Genomic DNA, 22,683 nt, shown 5'->3' on the forward strand with positions numbered 1-22,683 from the left:
TAGTTTGATTGTAAAAAGTCTCTCATTTTTACAATTTTTCAACATACAAAGGTATTATCACTATTTTTTTTTTTAATAATTAACTTTAATTTATTCATTGATACGTATTATATCTTGATAATTGGATTTAGGTTTTAATAACGTAAATATATATATTTTTTTACGTGATGCATTATTTCAGCGCCCTTGAGGTGATTTCTCACGAAAACGGCGCTATATAAATTAGCCAAATATTATAAAATATTATTATACTAAATTTTGCAGTATACTAACATTAGGTTTGATTTCTACGACGTCCATCTTATAGGTACGGTACGTCTTTTTAAATATTTCATATTAGGCATTTTACTTTAATTTATACTTAGGTATACGTTTTCATGTTCTACGGAGGTAGAAAGGCCTGAATTTTGTTTTTATTAGATAGATGTCTCACTTTTATGTCTTCAGTAAATGCGTTAAATATTTCAGGGATTTTATGCCACTTTTATGATGTTATCCTTCAGCGACATTAGATAGACTTGCTAGCTGGTATGAAATTAATATATTATTTATAAATATTAAAAATATTTTCACTTGTGTTTTTTTACCATACTAATAACGAATTGTATTAGGAGTTATTTTCGATAGTTAACTGACCTTACAAAGTGTGAAATTATTTCCAAAAGGCTATGCAAATTGTAGGTTCCATATTACGTAACACTAGGAATGTAGGAATTCTAACAGTGAGACAATGAAACTCCTTTACTGCTATTTTTGTTGTTTGTTTTTGGGGTGTTATGCCGTGTTGCGCTAACTCCTTCTTTAGCCGACGTTTCGGACAGCGTTGCAGTGTCCATCATCAGGGCAGATCCGGTAGATCCGAAGATGTGTAAATTTTGGTTGTCGAGTTTGTGCTTATTTATTTGTGGCCTGGGCCCGTCCAAGTGCGAAATGCCAACGGAAGTGGCGACATCTTGTGGCGAATTCTGAAAGCACAGTATTTATGTTAGCCTGGGGCCCATCCAAGTGCGAAATGCCAACGGAAGTGGCGCCATCTAAAAACTTACCTCCTTTACTGCTACTTTATGAGGTCGCTGCTCGAGTACCTATGCATCTCCTGTATGGTCTCCTATTTATAACTTATACCGCTTGGAGACAGTACAAAGGAGGTTTCTGAAAAGGTTTTAGTTATCTATCTATAAGTTACAGGTAAGAATAGGTTATTTATCTCTGGGGGAGGCTGTGCTATGTACCATTTATAAAGATAATATATTTCCATGAATCGTATTCTATAATAATAATTATTCTACATACTACATACATTGTAAAGAATGCATGAATGATCGTTCTACTCTTCGAACTCAATTAGTGTTGTGACGGTCCGATATATCACTCGCTAATCACCGCAGCCACTGCAGTCCAATGCAACCCAGTTCAGAGAAGCCCAGAGAAGCCCAGTGCAACCGTTACAGTCAGTGGCGAGATTGTGGCTCAGTCGGAATGCACCTAATTATGATCTGTTCAGTTCGGTCCAGTGTGATCCAAACTCCAAACGGGAAATATTGTGACGAATCTCACTGTAGGTACTTGCTGATTTGTACCTATACATATCTGAATCTCATCTACTAATCCAAATACAAATCACTTCATACTTCTCCTCTTTTGTTCCTTATATTTTTTTTTTTAAAAAAGAAAGACATACATTTCCAGGTTACGAATAACCCAACAATGTTTGAAAATCTCCTACTACCACCACAGAAAGCCGAAAATGTTGCTTGTGTTGTGATGGAGGACTTAGCCAGCCGAGGAATCGAACACGCGACGCTCGGGTGAGACCCAAGCGCTATGCCCACTCAACCACTGACCGGTCGTAAAGGGTATAAATAAAGAGAAGTACAGATGAACACTATGGAAAACCTCGCAATTAGCGCCCTTGAGGTAATTTTTCACAAAAACTGTGCTATACAAATTATCCAATTATTATCCATATTCAATATAACATAATAAGTAATATGAAGGGACGTTTTAATTTAGAATGGTGAATTCTTTTTGAAAATACTATCCACTTCCTAACGAATTTTGAATTTTATTTATTTTAATTCGTATTGACCAATCGGGTGCTTATTATAGCAAAAAGGCAGCTAGGAATTTGAAAAGTCACATTCTGAGGTACTTTTTATTATAATAGGTGAAAGATCTCGTATATCAGAATGTGATGTTGCAAATTTCTAGCTGCCTTTTTGCTTATGAAGGCAGTACAAAAAATATCATTTTCTATTATGGTCTAACACATAATTTAAACAGATTTAGAAAGAGAGAACACCAAGATTTCTCTTTGCATTTAAAAGTTTACCATGGACGCTCCCGTATAATTAAAAAAAAAAAACAAATCGTTCACCCGGTCAAAGTTTGCCAATTTTTGAACACTTATAGTTTACATGAAACGATTGAAAAGTGAAGTGACAGTAACCTCCATAATACGTTATTTGTCTAATTCAATGTGCTTTTTAGTTTCAAAATACAGGGTGTATCGGCACGTACCCGACAAACTTTAACCAGCTATTCCTTAGCACATTTGGAGTAAAAAATGTTATGGGAACTTTGCTGTCCGGGAACATTTTTTTTTTAATAAAAATATTACTATTCATATTTTCATCACATGTCACCACTGTTTTATCCTTTGTCAAAGTTTGAAAACCCATCTGGCAATATTTTATTCGAGTTTCGTTAAATAATGTACGTACGTACCTACATTAGCGCGCTTTTACAATCACAACGAAATGGCATGGCACCATGCGTCTCATTTTTAACTATTATTGAAAGAGCGAAGACGCTTTTTGACACACTTGTTAATAATAGCTGTTGAACACGAGAAACAATGCCAATGACAGTGACGAAGTGTGGATTTTTTTATAATTTTTTGTTTTTAATTGAAAAAAATGTTACCGGACAGCAAAGTGCCCATAACATTTTTTACTTCAAATGTGCTAAGGAAAAGCTGGTTAAAGTTTTTCGGGTACGTGCCGAAACACCCTGTATAAAGCGGTAAATACTGTTTACAAATAAAAGCCATCGGGTGATTTAAAAAAGGTTCAGTTATGTTTGCTTTCAAAATGTTAATATTTTTAATTGCATACGAAGAAAACTTACTGATATAAAATATTGCTAATTTATTGAGAATCTCTTTAAATTATTCGTAATACGGTTAGAAACGGGATTGCAGGCTTTTAACGAATGAATTGAAAGGTTACCTGATAAACTTTCAGTAAAATACGAATGCGTTATCGCGACGTGGGAACATGTGTTCACAAAAATTCTAATATTTTCGCATTTCATCAAACGCATTTGAATGAACACGTGTTCCAATATATGTACAAAAAGCTTATTAGGAAACGACCTATAAACTCGTTTTTAACAGGATTTTAATAAATCAGGAATACTCGTTTTTCTCCGTGCATATGTCCGTTTGAAAGATTAAAATCTGCTTCTTCCTTTCAAAGTCAGTATCAGTCAGAGATAAGTTTAAAAACAACGGATTTTCTTGAGAAAGAAAAAATGAAGCTGAAAATTCATTGATGACAGTCATAGTAGGTACCTACTATTTTGTCGATATCTTAAATATTTTTTTTTTCCATTTCTTTTTACATTTCGATGCTTTTTAGGCTAAATATATACTAAATATACAGATCACTTAAATGCACCTTTACACCTACAATGTATTATCTCTATATAAATATATATTTAATATATTTTAATATATTTAATATATTATTTATATACATATTTAAATATATATTTATATAGAGATAATACATTGTAAGAAAGAGAAAGAAGGAGAAAAAACCATTTTGAAATGCAGATAAAAAATAATAGTTTTGATCGTCGTTATACATAATTTATAAGTGAGTAACACATAAAGTACACAGCGATAATAATGTAACTAGTAGCTACATTGTGATTAAGTAGAGGGAATATAAAATAAACACGTGTGTATTTTTTTCATTCCTTCTTGGTACGAAGGTGTAAAAATCATCAATTTCATTATTGATGACTGACAGGACTGAGGGGGATCATCTGGTGGGTGTATAGTATTCATCCCTGGAGGGGTTTTCTCTTATAAATGTACATTGGTGTGCGTATTCATCAATAAATTGGAACAAAGTGCCCCCGTTTAAGTAAGGTAGCCTGTCGCCCAGGGCAGCGCTGCATCACCCTAGCAACTCCGGGCACCGACTGTCAACATACTGTTTTATAGTACATATCTACATAAAAAAATATTCTTTAATTTTTAAAATATTATTGGTTTGATTTATTTACGATCTACAGTTTGGTGGAAATTTATCAATTCAATATCTCGGAATAAAACTGTAGATTTGTATAATAAACAAAGCCAACCAAAGACACAATACATATAAGAAGAAGATAGATAGATTTGTGGATAAACCCACATTTTCATTTATTTACTGATTGATTGATAATGGTTTTTTAAAATATTGTTAAATGTAATATTATCGACGACTATATATATTATGAGCAATTGAGGTGGGGAAGTTTCTGACTATTCAGATATTGTTCTGATCGATTCTATCTTTCCAGTTTGGGGTATTTTCAACTTTGTCATATTTGATTCGTTAAACTCCGATCCGCGGCCGGTTTCAGCTTTTGAACAAATTGTGATGACCGCACAACAGATATTCTCGACCGCTAATAACAATTTGATCAAATGCTAACGCACGAAAAACTCTCAACGAATAAATTTTAACAATTTCTGTATGTCTTGGCACTAATAATAATAATAATAATAATTGGATGACTTGTATAGCGCCGTTTTTGTGCAAAATCACCTCAAGGGCGCTGTACAAACTTATAATACATTTCTACAGTGATCTATGTTATTACTTAACTATTTATGGAGAAAATATACAGTACAATACTTACCTGGTAGGTCACTTGAGATTAACACTTAATTAACATTATCTAATTGTTTATTGGCGAAATTTAGATACAGGATTTAGGACTTAATTGAAAAATTAAATATTACTGGACTTTCTCTTAGGAATGGTATATTTAATTTAAGGGTACGACAGCTTAAAAAGGTAGGTAAGTTTTTAGTTTAGACCTGAATTCTGTTGGACTTGTTATGGATCTTAGTTCCGGAGGGAGTTTATTCCAAGCCTTCGGCCCAGATACTCCGAAAGCGCGATCACCAAACTTAGTATTTGGCTTGCGCTTAGGTTCTATCAGTCTGCCTACAGCTGATGATGTTGCTGATCTAAGAGTTGACTGCCTCAGACCAGTGTTTTCCGGGACGCATAGTTCAGAGATGTAGGGTGGAGCCATTTCATTGATGGATTTAAACACCATTCAGCACAGTTTGTACTGGATTCTTTCAGGGCACTTGAGCCAGTGAAGGTTACGAAGGTGTTCTGAAATGTGCGAATATTTTGAAACCCCGGAAACGGCTCATAAGCCGTGCTGCTGCATTAAACACTGGTTGAAGTTTGTCAATTTGATATTTGCTGGCATAAATTCCATTGCAGTAATCGAGACGTGAGACTACGTAAGAGTTGATAAGTAGTTTTGTTGCTTCGGTAAGAAGGTTTCTTCGGACAGTCTTGAGTTGTCTTGTCTTGAGGTGAAAAAAACGGTGCTTACAGTCCTATTTATTTGACTTTTAAACGAAAAGTCTGAATCTAAACTCAATGAATGAACAATTCAATAATATGGATTTTAATGCTGGGGAAACATAATCGGATTTAAATACGTTCAGATTGTAATAAATTTACCATAAAAAATTCTGTGTCGTAAATAGGACTTCATTCTGGATTCCTTTCATTATTATTTCTCAATACAAGATACCAAAGGATAATAAAATACGCGATAAACATTTTATTAAATGATTATACATATTTCTACTTACCTTCCTAACGCTCGTAGCGTTTAGTCTTATAGAGAAAATACAAAAAAAAACTTTACGAGGGGACCTTTCGTCCTCACACCTCAGGCTTTATCTCATCTCCCACATGCGGCAGAGCGGGACGCCACTTTTTCTCTGGCAGTATGCATGCCTAACACATCTACAGGTAAAATGTAATAGGATAAGGAATGCAAAGAAATACGAATGCCTGCATTGGATAAAAAGGGACAGACATTTTGTTGGTTTTTTTAATGTATAAAAGCGAAGCCCTTTCCTAACCTGTAACTGTATGTATAGAGTATAGACGAAGCAGAGACCAAAAAATGTTACACAGAATTCTAAATACCAGTCTGCATTTCTGTTACCCTGATACAATTTCTTGTAGCACTGACACGATTTGCATATTTCAATTTTTTTCTGCTTTTTACATCTTCTCTACCATTTTTCTAAACTTGACGTAAGTTTTTTTCTCTCTTACTTTTTCGTTATTATTATTATTATAAAAAATGAACATCTAAACGGGTTAAATTTCAACCGAGGTGTATCAGGAGAATATGAGCGGAAGAGGGTGACATAATGCAGTGTTATTTTCCATATGAAAATAAGGAAGAGTGAGGATGTCGGGATAGGATAGGCCATCTCGTTACTGCCGCTACCTGAGGCCAGCCGTCCCGAATCTCGAAAGGATCTATAAAAATCATTGGAATTCTACCCCCTTTCGTTGCATTCAGTTTACCCTGTACATTTATGCTTCCCTGGTAGGAATTTGAAATTTTCAAGGAGGTAATTTGCATATTGTTTAATATTCATATTCATATTCGTTTGTCACCTACATTGATGTAATTTTAGTTCCTTTAAATTGTGTCTCAATAGCTATTTGTGACGTCGGTATCGCATTTTCTTTGAAAAATACCTCAAGTGTTTATTAATTACTAAGCCGAATAATTTGTGCTCAAAAATTATCTTAGGTGTTTTTTTTATTGACCAATTAAATTAAATATTGTTATTTTTATGGTTAGGTTTGTTTATAAATTCTCTCAAAATATTTACGGAAATTAAACCATGAAGCTTTTTAGGAAAATATTGTAATTATCGGTTACTTAAAACAATGAACCAGAAGTCAGTTTATTAATTATTCCTACCAATCAATTTCACATTTCGGCTCAACTCAATGAAACAAAAAGTTTGAATGGAAGATGGATCAATGCATGCGATTTTGATTACACACGTTTTGTGAGAAAATCTGGAGAAATTTCTCTGTACATTTATTATTACGATTTATTGTTATGGGTTTTTTAAACAATGCAAGTATTTTTCCAAGTTGTTGATAACTATTTTTAATCACGAGTTTTGAATTTAAAATTTACAATGGTTTTAGTTTCAATAAAAAATAATGTTATATTTCACACGCTCTGTTCTGTCAAGGTGAACTATTCCGAATCGATTATACGAATAACCGGGAGAGCATGCAATGGCGCCGGTGTTTCCCAGTGACAATGCATGCAGTGCAGACTGAGTGCAGGACCAAAGCACAGAGCGTAGAGCGATGCACCATTGCGCTGGGACCTTTTTCCACGGGAAATCTCACACTGATTAGATTTTATCTCTCGGCGAACGAACATGAAGTTATATCGCATTGTTTTCTAACAATTGGCGCTGTGATTCACCGATTTTTCACGGAGGGTTGCTAAATTTGATGATCAAGACAAACTGGAGAAAAAAAACCTTTAAACAACAAAAACATCATCAAAAGGTCTAGGGTTGCGCTAGAGTGAATAATTTATTTTAGCTGTAAGTTAGACCCTTTGTCAACAGGAATACGCAAGAATCTGATACTCGACAATTCAAGTATCTTGGTGTCTGCGCGAATATTCGTATACAGGCACACGTTGTCGACAGTTTGTGAACTCGTCGGCGACGCCAGTCTCCCGCGACCAACTTGGTGAGATCTTTAAACATAGCGTCACTTTGTGTCAGAAATTTTGTAACAAGGCGTCTGCTTTATATCAATGCCAGGAACAAACAGTTATCAAAGAATGACAGGATATATAAACGACAGCAGCAGCAACTGTTTGGTTGTGAATGAGGTCATGAAAGCATTCTAGTTTTGACGTTTCGAGAATTTGGCGTCAACGCGGGTTTTGTGATTTCAGTAGCAACGTGCACGGACTATGTGCGACAAGTTGTTTGCGACGTAAGTATCGGATACTTACGTATCCCTGTGGACGAAAGGCCTTAAGTACCTGCTATTTTCTGAAAAACGTTCAGTATTTCTATTTGATCCCATCCCAGCAAGCAACCCATCGATAAAATTTCATCCCATATTTTGGGACACTTGTACAGATCTTAAAAAGACGTTTTTTTATTCGTGGTGGTATTCCGTTGTAAAACATAAAATGATTAAAAGACAACCGGACCGGTTTCACTATTCACCAGTCTAAAGGTGTTCCGTTCCCAAGAAAATAAATAAAATAAAATTATTAACTTTTAAAAACCGTAGGTATTATCTTTCAATCGATCAGATAATGTCTCTAATTCGTGACATATCAGCTGCCAGCCCTGCCATCAAAATTGGTGCATGATTCACCCTTCTGAATCATGTTCTCCTGGTATCATTTGATATTCACGCTAGAAGAAGTTGTCCCGTCCTGTCTGTGTTCAGCAAACCAACCAACTCTTTACAAAATCCCTGAATATGCTATAGCTAATGAATAGCTAATTTATGGTAATGTTACGAAGTCATGTTGCGACACTTCCTGCACTTTAAATCAAACGTTTTTATAATTATGATTGTTTTTTTTTCATTTGTGGCAATGATGATAGTTAACATCACACGACGCGACTTTTGTATTTGTAGTCCTATTGTCTGAAGACAGTTGATCTATGGCGCTGGTGGAGAGGTGATAAAGGTTGGTGTTTGACCTTTCCATTTTCAGATCTGTCATTTCAATTATATTCAAACAACTTTTCTAAGATGTGGTGGTCTCTTACCTAGACGATACTTAGATCTCCTACTGTCCTGGTTCACTATACTGAGAAACGAAGTGAAAATTGTAATTGAATGAATAATGTGTTTTGGGGTACGTTGCAAATTATAAAACAAACAATGCGCGGAAGCCGCCATTTTTGATACTCAAATCACAGTAGAAAACCTGCGCGCGTAGCTCCATTTTTTAAATATATTTTTATTTATAGTAAATCAAATTTAATCATGTTATTATGATTAAATTCTGACAGCATTTTAATTTTTATTATTGTGACAGCTGTTGCGGTGTTGAAGGCCATTACCAAACTGTGTATTAACAGTAAGGACAGGTTGGTTCACAGAATTTGAACATTTCATCAAATTTCAAAGTTAAAATGCAAGTTCTGTGAAAGCGCTATTCAAGTGCTAATATTATTGCATCATGGGCCGGTTGTTTCACGGTGCTTACTAACAGAACTTGAATATGATTTCCGCAGAACTTGAATATTAATTTTGAAATTATGTGGATTTTCCCATCTTCGTCGCTATTTGGTGTTTGTATATAATTATAACAAAATCATTGTATATCACATCCATGTTTACCCCCACGCTCTCCCCCAAATGCTATGTATATAAACCACAGGTAAAGGAATTATTATACCAGCATGAAGATGGCTATCATAAGTCCGTATCAAAACTCGTAACGGTAAAAAAATAAAATAAGTGGAAAAAACTTTATATATCATTATAATGGAATTCCACCACGAATTGTCCGTATCAAAAATAGAAATATTAAATAAATTTGACAAAACCAGCTTGGTAAAACATACCAATTACGTTTTTTAAATTTCATTTGATTCCACTAATAAGTAAGCACACAAAATTTATAGCTTCGCTATATAATATTCATGAATCTGTAAAAAGTTGGTCGTTAGAGCTCTTACATATAAATTGCTTATATTGCTGTAAACACAAATACAGGTTGTATTAATTCCTGGAAAATAGTCATAAGCGGAGTTAGCGAAATTGCACAAGCCATCGTAAAAACTCGGTATAAATATATATTAATATTTATAGCAATATGTACCTACTAATACTTCAATGTTTGCTCCCGAAAACATAAATATTCACAATACTTAGGTTAAAAGTAACAATCCTTCGAGTTAACAACGTTCAGAATGGTATTCAGAAAGATGATCAGATTTTTTATTGCTGTCAAACCATAGAGCTACAATTAGAGGCGCTACTGCGTACTAATATCTCGTCTAAACTTGTTCCACTATCAGAACGCGATAAGCGGTGCGCGTAGACCGGATTCGGTAGTTTTAGTTAGAGCGTTGGGAGAGTTGGAGGTCAGTGTAGGTAAAAAAGCAGAACCTATTTATTTCGCTTCATGTCTCATCTCATATATTTAACTTTTCAAGCCTCTTGCGTATTCACCGTTACTTGTCTTAAAGATTCTGTTAGAAAGACGAAGGATTTGTATGTATTTCCGCTTATAAATAAAATCCAAATAAATCGGATAATTCTGAACGCATCCGACAACTAATACCTTTTTAGAAAGACGATTAAATAGGCATTCAAATTTTATTATTAGAAATAAATATATAATTTTTTTAAATATTAAAATTTGTAATCAAACACAAACAGTTTAAAATGGCTCACCTTACGTTTGTTCGTCTAAACGCTAAACTAAAATTACTGATAACGAAAAAAAACACATATTATTGAAAAAATGTATTATAATGTATACATTACTGCCACCTCACTTTTTTGTCGTTTCATACGAAAATAATTTTTAAAAAATTAACAAGTAAAAAAAAGTAAAAAAATCATAAATATTTCTCAAATTGCCGTCGAAACCTTTGGTTTCATAGAGGTGTACATTATTCTGTAGTTAACTTCTGTATTTGAACGTAAAGCCTGGTATTTTTTTCTTTCTAACACCGTTTAGTTAATATGTCTAACTATGGCGGTAAGGGAGACACAAAGATTTCTATGAGGCCATATTGAACTGTTCCGAAAAGCGAACAAACTGACTCTACGGATAGCAGAAAACCGAACAAATTAGCCTGAGGAGTTAATAATATTCTTTTTTTAACAGTATCTATAAACTAGTTATGCTACCTAATTGAAGTCACTTACAGACGTATCTATTTACAATATTTATATAGATACTTACTTATAGTGAAAATCTTTTGACGAATTGCTTTTATTTTTATTACCAATGCCCCTACCTTAATGATTTCCCAGTAAATTGTCGGAATTATTCATGGTTCTCTGATCAGTGGCGGCTCGTGACTTTTGATTGACCTCGAGTGCTAATATAAAAAAATGGCATTATTGATGTTGTAGGCGAAAGCGTTTTTTTTCGAAAATTTTGTTAGATTTTCCGGAAACCAGTCCAGTGCACAGCCAAACTGAAATTTCCTGAAAATCTTTATACAAAGAAACAGAATATTCTAAAAAAAATTAGACCAAACAACATTAATGAATTTTTTAAACTTATCGCTCTATCACACTCAAAAGTTACGCGCCGCCACTGCCTCTGATCTGAGGTTATTTTACCTTAAAGTTTTTCTACTTATTTATTGTATTTTTTAATTTTGGTTTTGTACATGTGTTTTATTTCAACCCCGTTTGAAATACATACGTTTCACTGCATTTTTTCCATTACTCGCGGCCTATTTCATACAAATTTTTATTACGGACTAAATACGGCAAAAATACTCAACAATTCTGAATTTTATTTTTAAATGTTTATTAAAAAATAACAATGTTACACCATTTACAGAAAATATGTTAAATTTGCAATTTCATATAACATCGTATTTACTTTGGGTTTATACATATTAAGATATTTGAGTACTACGCTTCCATAGAAGCGTTAGCTTGTGTTTGGAAGAGGAATGCACGGTACATTATTGTAGATATTTTAAAGTAATTAATTATATGATAGGTATTTCGTGTTGTAGTAAGTACATATAAAATACTGTTATTAAAAACCTGGTCAAATTATACGTTTTTATGTTACAAACAGAGTTCCTAACAAAGAATCAGTTAAATCAAAACTGATATTGATATTGACAAACTGAAATTGTCGCATTCCGCCATGATATTTATTAGGAAAAAAACATGTGCTCTCGAATGCCTAATATTTTATCAGGAAAACGGCATGCTATCATTTTTTAACAGGATCATTTTTCTCCGTTTACATAGCGTTTACATCCATTTCACATACTAATATATGAGATGTACCACCATACTAAATGACAATCAAACAGATAATTGTAGATGTTCCGTTTTACGGTTAGAAATTCAATATTAACAATTTCGCACAATCTCACTCAAAGCTTTAAAGACAGGAGATACACACATGTTCATTTTTGTGATGATCAAGCATCGTAAAAATGCTACTTCGTCTATATTTCACAGTACATTGCCGGGCATTGCTTTGTAGACCACTGAACGAAAAATCACGGCCTAAGTAGGACCTGCTGATCTCGGAGTACCCGGCATTATGAAGTCTACCTACTGCCTAAATTAAATTATTGTTACTAACAAAAAAACGTGCGTGCAATTGCCAAAACACTGTAAGCACATTTTGGCGAGAATACATATATTTTCAAGCATCAACCAACTAACTGACTGCCAAGAATTATTCTAATTACACGGAATGATCTTTATTTTATTAGTTTTATATCTCTTCGGCAATCGCTAGTCGAACCTAAAATACATTATTCATAAAGGATCACGTAAATAGGTGACTTGATTTTCTCTCGAGTCCTTTTATAAGGTTCTGCGGACGTCTTCTAGATGTGTACGAAAAGCGCAAGCGACCAAATTGCACTGTTTCTTGCATAGAAATAGATTCGCTGCACAGTGTTAGTTGGCGTCCGCCGCGCGAACAGGTGCGTGCAATACAGCCGTTTACTCAAACACGACAAATTTCACTAAACCACCACCATTATTTATTTGCGCAATACATTTTACGATCCGAACCTTCGGGGTTTGCTTGCGTTACTTTTCCATTTTTCTCACCCCAGTCGGCTGCGAGCTAAACTGATTTCCATCTGTCGTCCGGCTGCGCGGAGCACAGACATCCCGAGGAGGTGTTTTATTCGATTGCACCGCGGAGTGCCGGGAGGAGTGCGAGAGGGACGCCGAACCTCACTTTACCCTACGCTACGGTGCATTAGAAAGAGTGCGGACAGATTGAGCCGATTACTCTCTGTCTGCACTGAGACTAAATAATTTCTGAATAACATTACAATAAAAGTACCATTCCTTTACAAATCCTATCAACTCAAGCTCTGTTATTAGGTTTTAACCCTTTTACTAAGTGCAGTCATTTTGTTTGATTTTTTGTGTTCGTGTGAATGTACGATTGGAGTGAGTTCCGAGTTACCGCTTTGTCGCATGTCGCCCTGGTTGTGTGAAACATCGCTCTTGGAATAAAATTCTCGCTTGCACCAACAATTTCAACATCAACATTCCACCACATGTCTAGAATTAAAATGTCCGTTCTTCGCTTGAATATGTGAAATTAATATGTTTGCTGATAAAATCCCATGCCTACTAAAATAAAATTAATTACGTATCCAATTTTGAGAGTGGAATAATCAACCAATGTTTGTTTGTTGGATGGTTGGCCTTCTATATTCTATGAGGCCATTAAACTCTGCAAAAAATGGACCGGTTTTAGGCATGCATTTGTTTGGTGAGCCGTTTCATGACCTCTGGGACAGTTGAATCTATTTATTGCTATAGTCCACCGTGGAATGTAGGTCGACTCTTTTATATTAACTAACTAACTAACTAACCAACCATCACGCCGTTTCCCCGCAGGGGTAGGCAGAGAGGACGGACTGCCAAACAACTCGGTCTTGGCACACACTCCTTGCCTCATTCACATTCATACATCGTCTCATACATACTCTTCTATTATTCTGACTCTTGACATGGCCCGACTCGAGTATCTGATTCACTTGATCGTGCCATGTCTTCCTCGGGCGTCCCCGACTTCTGCTACCATTCGCATTTGCATCATATATCCTCCTTACACTCCTATCTTCGCTCATTCGCTCTACATGCCCAAACCATCTAAGCGTCCCTTTCTTAATCTTACTCATTATGCTTACATAAGCCTTGCACTCTTTGCGGATCTCCACATTCCTCACACGATCAAACATGGTTTTACCACACATACGCCTCAGGGATCTCATTTCAACAGCATTCAATCTACTTTCATCCTTTCTTTGCCAGTTCCATTTATCGTATTTTTTAAGTTCATAATTTTGGTATTTACATTACGCAATATTATTGCACAACAATTTATATAAAAGACATCGCATAACTCCTAAATGTTAAAAATATTAATTATAATGTCATGTAAAAATTGTAAACATGTACCTGCTAATTTATTGAATGCTCTTAAATTGCATTTTTATTCAATCGCTTTGGAACTTTCTAATAGAATATAATATATCCCACTATCCAAAAGTTATGTAATAACGTACAATACAATATTATCTAGGTATATGTATTTACAAAACATGCAGTTCCTACAGTGAGTGCTCTCTTTTATTTATGTTAGGAGTAAAAAAAAACTCCAAGTGTTTTTTTTTATAATCAATAAAGTGCTGCCAATGTTCGCCATCATTACAATGACAAATTTTGTCCTTGAATTGATTTTGAATATCTCTCGAACGTCTTTTTCTATTTCAAACAGGACAAAATCCAACTTGATGGAGTCAACTTATTGGATAAATAATACCGATGTTACACAAATTTAATTTCGAAATCTTCGCTACAATTGAACGAAGCAACCGCAAGCGGCGTTTCGCGCCATTTGCTGTTGATTCGTTCATCGCAAATGTATTCGCGCCATTAGACCATTTTTAAAATCCTACAAAAGTATCAAAACAATTGATTTTGCATTTGAAAGGTAATTTAATACTTCTCTACTTGGCCCGGTATATCAGTCGGCCCGTATCCTCGCTATGTTCCATATTCCTCACTCAAATTTAAGCGGGCTAAATCGGCTGCTTAAGCCTTGGTAAGCCGCAGAATAGTTTATATTTTAGACGTCAAGGCGCTAGCAGTAAAACATCTCAAACATGATGTTTATGTGTAATTACTAATTACGTACTTCCATCTCATCGAAATACGTGTAATTTGCCTGATTTTATCAGTATGGACTATTTATTATAGTCATCGAGCATTGAGGGATGTTCATGTAATTAATTGATAATAAATCTAAAATAGACATACAATCTTGATTAGATTTGATCAAGAGTGATTTTCCAACGTTCTGACAGTGTTCCGCGAGTTCCAAAGGTCCCGGAGTGGTCCAGAAAACGCAAGCATGAATGTGATAAAATCGAAAGATGGAAAAATGAGGAAGAAATAAAAGAGAGATGGATGAAATATTTTGAGGAAGTGTTCGAATGCGACCCGAGTGACAGTGATTCCAGCGGCGAGTCAGATATGGGTGAATGTTACCGAAATCAGAATGGATGAGATAAAAATATCGATTAAATGCGTGAAGAATGGTAAGGCTGTATTTGTAGCCGCATAATTCTCAGATGATTGTGCAAACTTTTTAACCAATGTTTAAAGGAAGATTACACGCCATTAGATTGGAAAAGGGCTGTGATCATGCCGTTATACAAAGGTCACGTATAGAATGTGGGAATCATAGGGTTATTAGCCTGCTAAGTTCAGTTGGCAAGCTGTATAGTAGAATGTTGATTGAGAGGGTAAGAATGGAAACAACGGATAAAATATGGGATGTGTACGGTGCGTTTATGAGTGGAAGGGGGTGCATGGACCAGATCTTCTCATTGCGTGTGCTCACTGAGAAGTTTCTGGCAAAAAAACAGAAACTTTTCTGTGCCTTTGTAGATCTACAAAAAGCATACGACCGAGTCGACAGGAAAAAGCTGTGGAAGGTGTTATTTAAGTATGGAGTGAATACGAATCTCATACAGGCAATTGCTTCTCTGTATGAGGGAAACGGTTCCATGTAACTCAACACAGTGACAATTCAACTCACTTTTAAAAAGTGATATACAGTCATTAGAAACGATGATTTTTTTTTAATCTTACCTTACCTACTTAACCCAATTAATAAAGTTTTTGTTTCATAACTTTCCATGACTTTATATACCTTTTTAAAGATGTGATGAATTATCATTGTGATGATTTATCCGGTCACCGAGGGAAACGTTACATGTTTTAGGGTGAACGGTGGTTGGTATAACAAAAGGTGTTAAGCAAGGCTGCGTAATGTCACCGTGGTTATTCAATTTATACATGCAAAGAGGTGGGATTGGGTGCGAATTTGAGTAATCTGAAAGTAAGTTGCCTGTTTTATGCTGTTGATGCGGTGCTGATTGCTAACAGTGTGGAAGATGTACAGTCTCCCTTGTTTAGGATGAACGAAGTATGTATGAAGAATGAGTTAATGATGAATGTAAGTAAGTCTAATGTCACGGTGCTCAAATAGAGAGTACGAAAACAGTGTGCAATATATGTAGTTGTGAATGATAAATACTAGGAGCGGGTGGATGAGTTTCCGTATTTAATATATGTATACACACGTACGGCTTGTAGGGAATTAAAGTTATTGATCGTTCTTGAAACGAAGCCTAATGTTTTCATACCTTTGTTCGCAATTTGGTGGAGGTGATTAGCAAAGTTAGTTTTTCATCTAAAAAGATACCAAGATCTCTCATTTCTGTGACTATTTCTAATGCCGTGTTGTTAATGGAATATTCCAATAAAACAGGATATTTGTTTTATTCATGTTGATGAATTTTGAAAAGCTTTGACAAGTTGACACTCATACGTAATTCAAAATTATAATACCGGTCAAAATATGTATATAAATGCAATTTCGAATGTTGGTGCGAATGCGATTCGGAGTCTTCTCTTTTAATAAAATTTCTGATGTAACCTAGACCACATCTATGATTTCATCTTTACATCAACACAACGCATGCGTCACCCGACACATATGGCGGTAATTTACCCAGCTGTGTGACAAACGCCGTCATGTGCTCAGTGCTTTGTGCTGGCCAACTAATGTGATATGTGTGTCTGCTCTGTTTGGAGAACTTATATCTTTAACCACGTTGATTCATGTTGGAAAAAAATGATGAAACAATGTATTAGTGCATATTTCCGGAAACAATAAAACTTTTTTCAAATATTTTCATAAAATTTAGGTAGTAGTTAGTTATATGTTGGGCAGTTTTATCGAACAATAAGAAACTCTCGTGGAAAATGTTATGGCTAAAAAAATGTATTCATATTTAGATCAACAAACACTGATTCCGAATATATAAATTCTATTAAATATTATTTTTGGAATTTATAAATCGTCTTTAAAAAACTAATTAAAACACACCGTTTGGTTGGTACGACTGAATCTGCTGATCCATCACAACCAGTCTACACGAGTAATATATCTATGGTCTACAATATCCACGCCAGGGTTGCCAATTCGTGAAGAATTACGGGAATTTCTAAGAGTTTTCAAGAGTTGGGTTTTTTCGCTTGGAGAACCTTTTTGTGGGGAAAATGCGGGGATTCTGGCCATTTCTTGATTATCCAACCAATTGAATAATAATATGTATAATAATTGTAAGAACACACTATATTTCGTTTTCTTTCGCAGCAACAGTCTATTTTTAAAGTCTGAATGAAAGAGAAAATCCGAAAATGACGGGATAAAAAAAAAATAAAAATAAAATATTTCAATAGATGTTTCATTTTGGATAGAAAGGAACTTGTAGGGAATTTGAATATCTCTTCATCTCTTGTGGGTATTTTAGAACATATGCATTGGTAACCCCGGTCCACATTCACATCAGGTGTGGTCACGGATCTATTTTTGGACTTTGGTTCAATTTAAAAATATTACTGATGAGATGCTAACATTTTTACCTGGTGTTCTTTAATGTTAAAAGTGGGATCTAATCTCGTTCTCGGTGATTTCCTCTCGATGATTTTTAACAAACTATTGCATGGAGACATTAGAATCGTACAATACAGTACGTACTCTTTCTTTACAGAAGTACTTTGTTCTTCTTTCTCAAACGTCGCAGAAGTCGTTGGTGACATATTTTAAAAGAGGAATACAATGCTAACCACACTGTTATATTTTAACTACCACTCGACTTTCTGCCGCAGACTTGCGTTGTTACCTTTCTTTCTGTTACATATATATACGTATTACATGTAACAGAATTATTTATGTAAAAGAGGGAGATAGGTTAAATGTAAAATCAAGGAATACATTTGTAAAGCGAAAAATATAATTGTTAGCCAAGCAATCCAAGCTATGAGGTATATAATGGAATACTTTAAGAAATCATAACAGACGTAACGTATAAAAAAAATAATCATTGATTGGATTGATTTTCTTTCAAAATAGTATTTTTTTAATTGTTTTTATTTTTTCGTGGTGGTCGCCCGGTGGTCTGTCTGCATTTCCAAATAGAAAAAAAGCGGAAAACATGTGACACCAATCCTCCCGGAGCGCAGGAGAGGCGCGCGGTCTCTGCCTCTCGAACAGAGTTCTAGAGGCCAACCGAAGAACCAAACTACCGTGTCTTCCTAGCGAACACAGACTACTGAGCACTGAACAGTGAACTGGCCTGTTTCTCTACCACGACGAACGATAAACTAATGCATAACGTAGTGGGCTTATAGTACTGTTACAGAATATTACCTCTGTTGAGTGGCGGTTTTCTCTAAAGTGCGGTTTGTGCAGTGAACTCACATAAAAAAAGATAAGAAAACACGACAAATTTGTATTAGTATAATTTTACTCGACCAATGCTTTACTCGCATTTAAAGATACACTGCGAATTTTTCATGCCTATAACATGTTAAATAACAGAACAAAACTTTGTTTTTAATAATTTCCAAACTTTGCGATTTTTTTTATAGAGGGTATTCCATATAATTAACGTTTTGACATAACATATGTATACAAATTATCTTCAAAATTAACACTCATTTTTTTGTAAATGAAAAACTTAAAAAGTTAACTTGTTATAAATCGGTAGAAATTGGGTGTGCGGGGGGCCTCACAGCGACCATGGGATTTTTGTTAACACAAAGTTTGTACGGAATAATATTTTTTTTCTGCGATTATCGTGTTTTAAGATGTTTAGGAAAAAAACTTATATTTAAAGAAAAGACGTACTTATGATTTATAGGCGAATAAATTTTTGTCCCTTTTTAATCTCAGATTGAACTCCCTCGAACCGTCCCTGCTTTTTTTAAATTTTTAGCATCTGATAATTTCAATTCGTTACTAAGAAAATGAAACAGCGGTGTTTTTGAACCATAATTTTATTTTTCAATGATAAATAAATATGAAATGTCTGCCTCACTGGGTTCTCTACAATCTGCGCATGCATTTGTGTAGATTTTTAGGTTAGGTTTCGTACTTTATATATTTTTATTTATTTATTTGGTACATTATTTTGTTACAATTTATGTTTTCCAGTAATGTAGGCCTCACTGGGTGGCTTGCCCGTGCTGAGGCCTTCATTTTATAATATGAAAATCTTATTTACATATTACATTTAAAGAGAAGATAGTAAATTTGAAAAGAAAATAATAAATTTAAAATTAAAAATAAAAATACATAATAATACATTTAAAATTAAAAAAATAATACAATGAAAATAATCTTGTGTGTTTGTGAGTGATGTGTGTTTATGTTGGTTTTGTGTGTTACGTGTAGGTTTTATTTTTATTTTATGCTATGACATTTTGGTAATATTGTCTTTTTTGTTGTTTAATCCATTTTGTAATTTAGATTAATTTGGGCTAGGTTGTATACTTCATGTGAGGTTAGGTTGTCTATATAACCATCGCTTGCCCCGGACAACAATACTGGACTTACTTACTGGACAGAAAACCCATAAAGCAGCATTGTCCACAATTGTGGACTTGCGAAGCCGCGTAAAAACCGACTTGAGTTACTCTTCTATTTATGTTTTAGCATTTTATGTATTGTACTTAATTTTTACTAAAGATTTTTAGAGTTGTAACACTGATATTTATTAAGTTGTTTAGTGTCAAAGTTTACTGACGTTTTACGGTATATATATATATATTTTAATATTAGCATTTTGCATTACATTTATACTTATTCTTTTTTGCTTCTATTATATTACAAAATAATATTATGTTTTGTAGTTTGTGTAAAATATTAACGTATATCTTCTTATCGAATCTTGTTTCAACGTCAGTTGGTTGTTTACATAAAACAATAATAAGTTAATAATTATTTATATTATAGTGACAAGATTGTTTAAACATAGTTTCCTTATTAATTTGATACCAAAAACATAAGAATTGATTCATTTCTGAGGTCACTCACGCTAACGAAAATTACAACGTCAGACGTTATAAAACCCGCACTACACTCGTGAACATTTTGTAAAGATATATTTTAAACTTTTAATCAATTTCAAATACAGCATGTTTTTAAAACTTAATGCAAGATGATTTAATACTTGAATACTTCATGGTTTTAAGATAGACCCTATGGATATAAAATTTTACTACATAATTCTTTTTGTTGTTGTAAATATATTATAATACATTTTTTTTACATTTCTGCAAATGTTTAACGACATATAATTCTCAAATAATCCGTTTAATTGGGTAAACGAATTATTTTCCTTTATTTAAAACTTGCATTTTTTTATTTATCTTTGTAAAATTCCCACCAACAAAGAGTAAGCGCAGCTTTATACTGTCATTTCGCCAAATACGCATTTTTTCACATTGATTTTTTTGTGGGTTTCTGTGGTTCAGTATGAAAAAAGGACGTATTCTACTGTGGTACCTACCGATTGCAATTATTAAAGAATTTTATTACTGGTCATGAATGTGTATTACTGTTCGGTATTGTGAATTTCTCGTGTCTTTTTGACGATTTGTTGACGGCACCAGCAAAGACAGATGACAGATTCGGTCTAAAATTATATTCAAGGTGTTGCTATTTTTGACGACTTAGTACCGTTCCAAAAGATTACTTCTTCTCTAATGCCAACTATCTGCATGAAAATATGATCCTGTAACGAAAGCAAAGATTTTTCTTATGTGTCCCGATATAGTATCCGTACAGGGATCGGTATGAAAAAAAGCACCGCGTAAAACGGCCGTTAAAATGGACTTTTGAATGACATAACATTGTTTTGTTGATAATAATGAATAATTATTTATAGCTATATCTGATTGGTGCGTGTGTTATTTGTTTGTTGTAGATGGAGCAGGGGGAGGGGGAGGCGTGTCGCTGCTGGGAGGGGACGGGGAGGGGGGCCTGCCCACGTGGCCCCTCCCCCACCAGCCGCCGCCCCCCGCCGCCTGGCAGTACCCCCGTGAGTATATTACCATTGCTTATGCATTACATCTCATACTCTCCTCTCCTTATACACTCATTACATTACGAACAAATGAGTCAAGCATCGTTTTTTATGCCTATTTGAACACGGAGAAAACTTAATCAAATTCCAATTATATTATTTCAAATTATTCGTATTCCTGTTAAAAACGAGACTGCAGGCCTTTAACGAATTAATTTACAGGTTTCCTAACAAGCTGTCGATAAAACACGATTATGTTACGGGAATGTCGGAACACGTGTTCATAAAAATTCTGATATTTTCGCATTTCGTCTTTATATTTATTAGGAAAAGCTACTGTGTGCACTGATAGTTTGTTAGGAAATGGCGTGCCATCACGTTTTTAACAGGATTTAAATCAATCTGCCACACTCCGTGTAACAAACTTCAAATTAAAACGACGAAATGTGCCACCGATAATGTCAGTTTTGTGACACTCCATTCAGCACCCCTAAAAATGACATAAGCCCTGAGGGAAAGTCTTTTCCTGTGTATTTAAAAAAATCTTTACTATGGCCCGGTTGATTCAGTCGTTGTATCCATGATTTACCTGCCAGATTGATTCTGATACGCTTAAAATCTTTATTATAGTCCAGATTGTTTCAATCGTTGTATCCATGATCCATCTGCCAGATTGATACTGGTACGCTCAAAATCTTTATTATGGCCCTGTTGTTTCAATCGTTCATGATCCATCTGCCAGATTGATACTGGTACGCTTAAAATCTTTATTATGGCCCTGTTGTTTCAATCGTTCATGATCCATCTGCCAGATTGATACTGGTACGCTTAAAATCTTTATTATGGCCCGGTTGTTTCCATGATCCATCTGCCTCATTGATACTGGTATGATTAAAATCTATGGTCGTTTAGCTGTCTATTACAAGGCCCGGTTGTTTCAGTCGTGGTATCTATCTAACTAACTAACATCACGCCTTTTGGGGTAGACGGAGAGTACGGACCTCCGAACAACTCGGTCTTGACACACACTTTCTTCGCTTCATTCCCATTCATACATCGTGTCAATATACTCTTGTCATTCGTTTCTTCGTTCATTCGCTCTACATGTCCAAACTGTCTAAGCGTCCTTTTCTTAAGCTTACTCATTACGCTTACATTCTCTGCTCTCCACATTTCGCATACGATCATACATGTTTTTAACACACATTCGCCACAGGGTTCATTTCTGCAGCATTCAGTCTACTTTCATCCTTCGTCATCGTTCCATGCCTCACTGCCATACATTAGGGTAGGTACTAGCATTACGTTGTGGACTGCTAGCTTCGCTTCTTTGGACAACTATAGCTCAATAGAAGTAATAATAGTTCACACGAACTTCGGCCATAGCTCAATAGGAACGATGATAGCTCACGCTTGATTCAACT

General features: G+C 34.7%; 1 protein-coding gene across 4 annotated transcripts in view; it reads left to right on the forward strand.

Annotated features, from left to right (window-relative positions):
• Positions 1 to 22,683, forward strand: part of wge (BAH domain and coiled-coil containing protein winged eye) — a 335,305-nt gene that overhangs the window by 295,198 nt on the left and 17,424 nt on the right. For all 4 annotated transcript variants that reach the window (XM_089638347.1, XM_089638346.1, XM_089638348.1 and 1 more), the window contains one exon: positions 21,161 to 21,274. In XM_089638347.1, the coding sequence (XP_089494473.1) occupies positions 21,161 to 21,274 (114 nt within the window). The remainder of the gene's footprint in view (positions 1 to 21,160; positions 21,275 to 22,683) is intronic.

Source organism: Hesperophylax consimilis, chromosome 12 (assembly GCF_061612785.1).
Source record: "Hesperophylax consimilis isolate HC1 chromosome 12, BYU_Hcon_1.0, whole genome shotgun sequence".
Classification (NCBI taxonomy): Eukaryota; Metazoa; Arthropoda; class Insecta; order Trichoptera; family Limnephilidae; genus Hesperophylax; species Hesperophylax consimilis.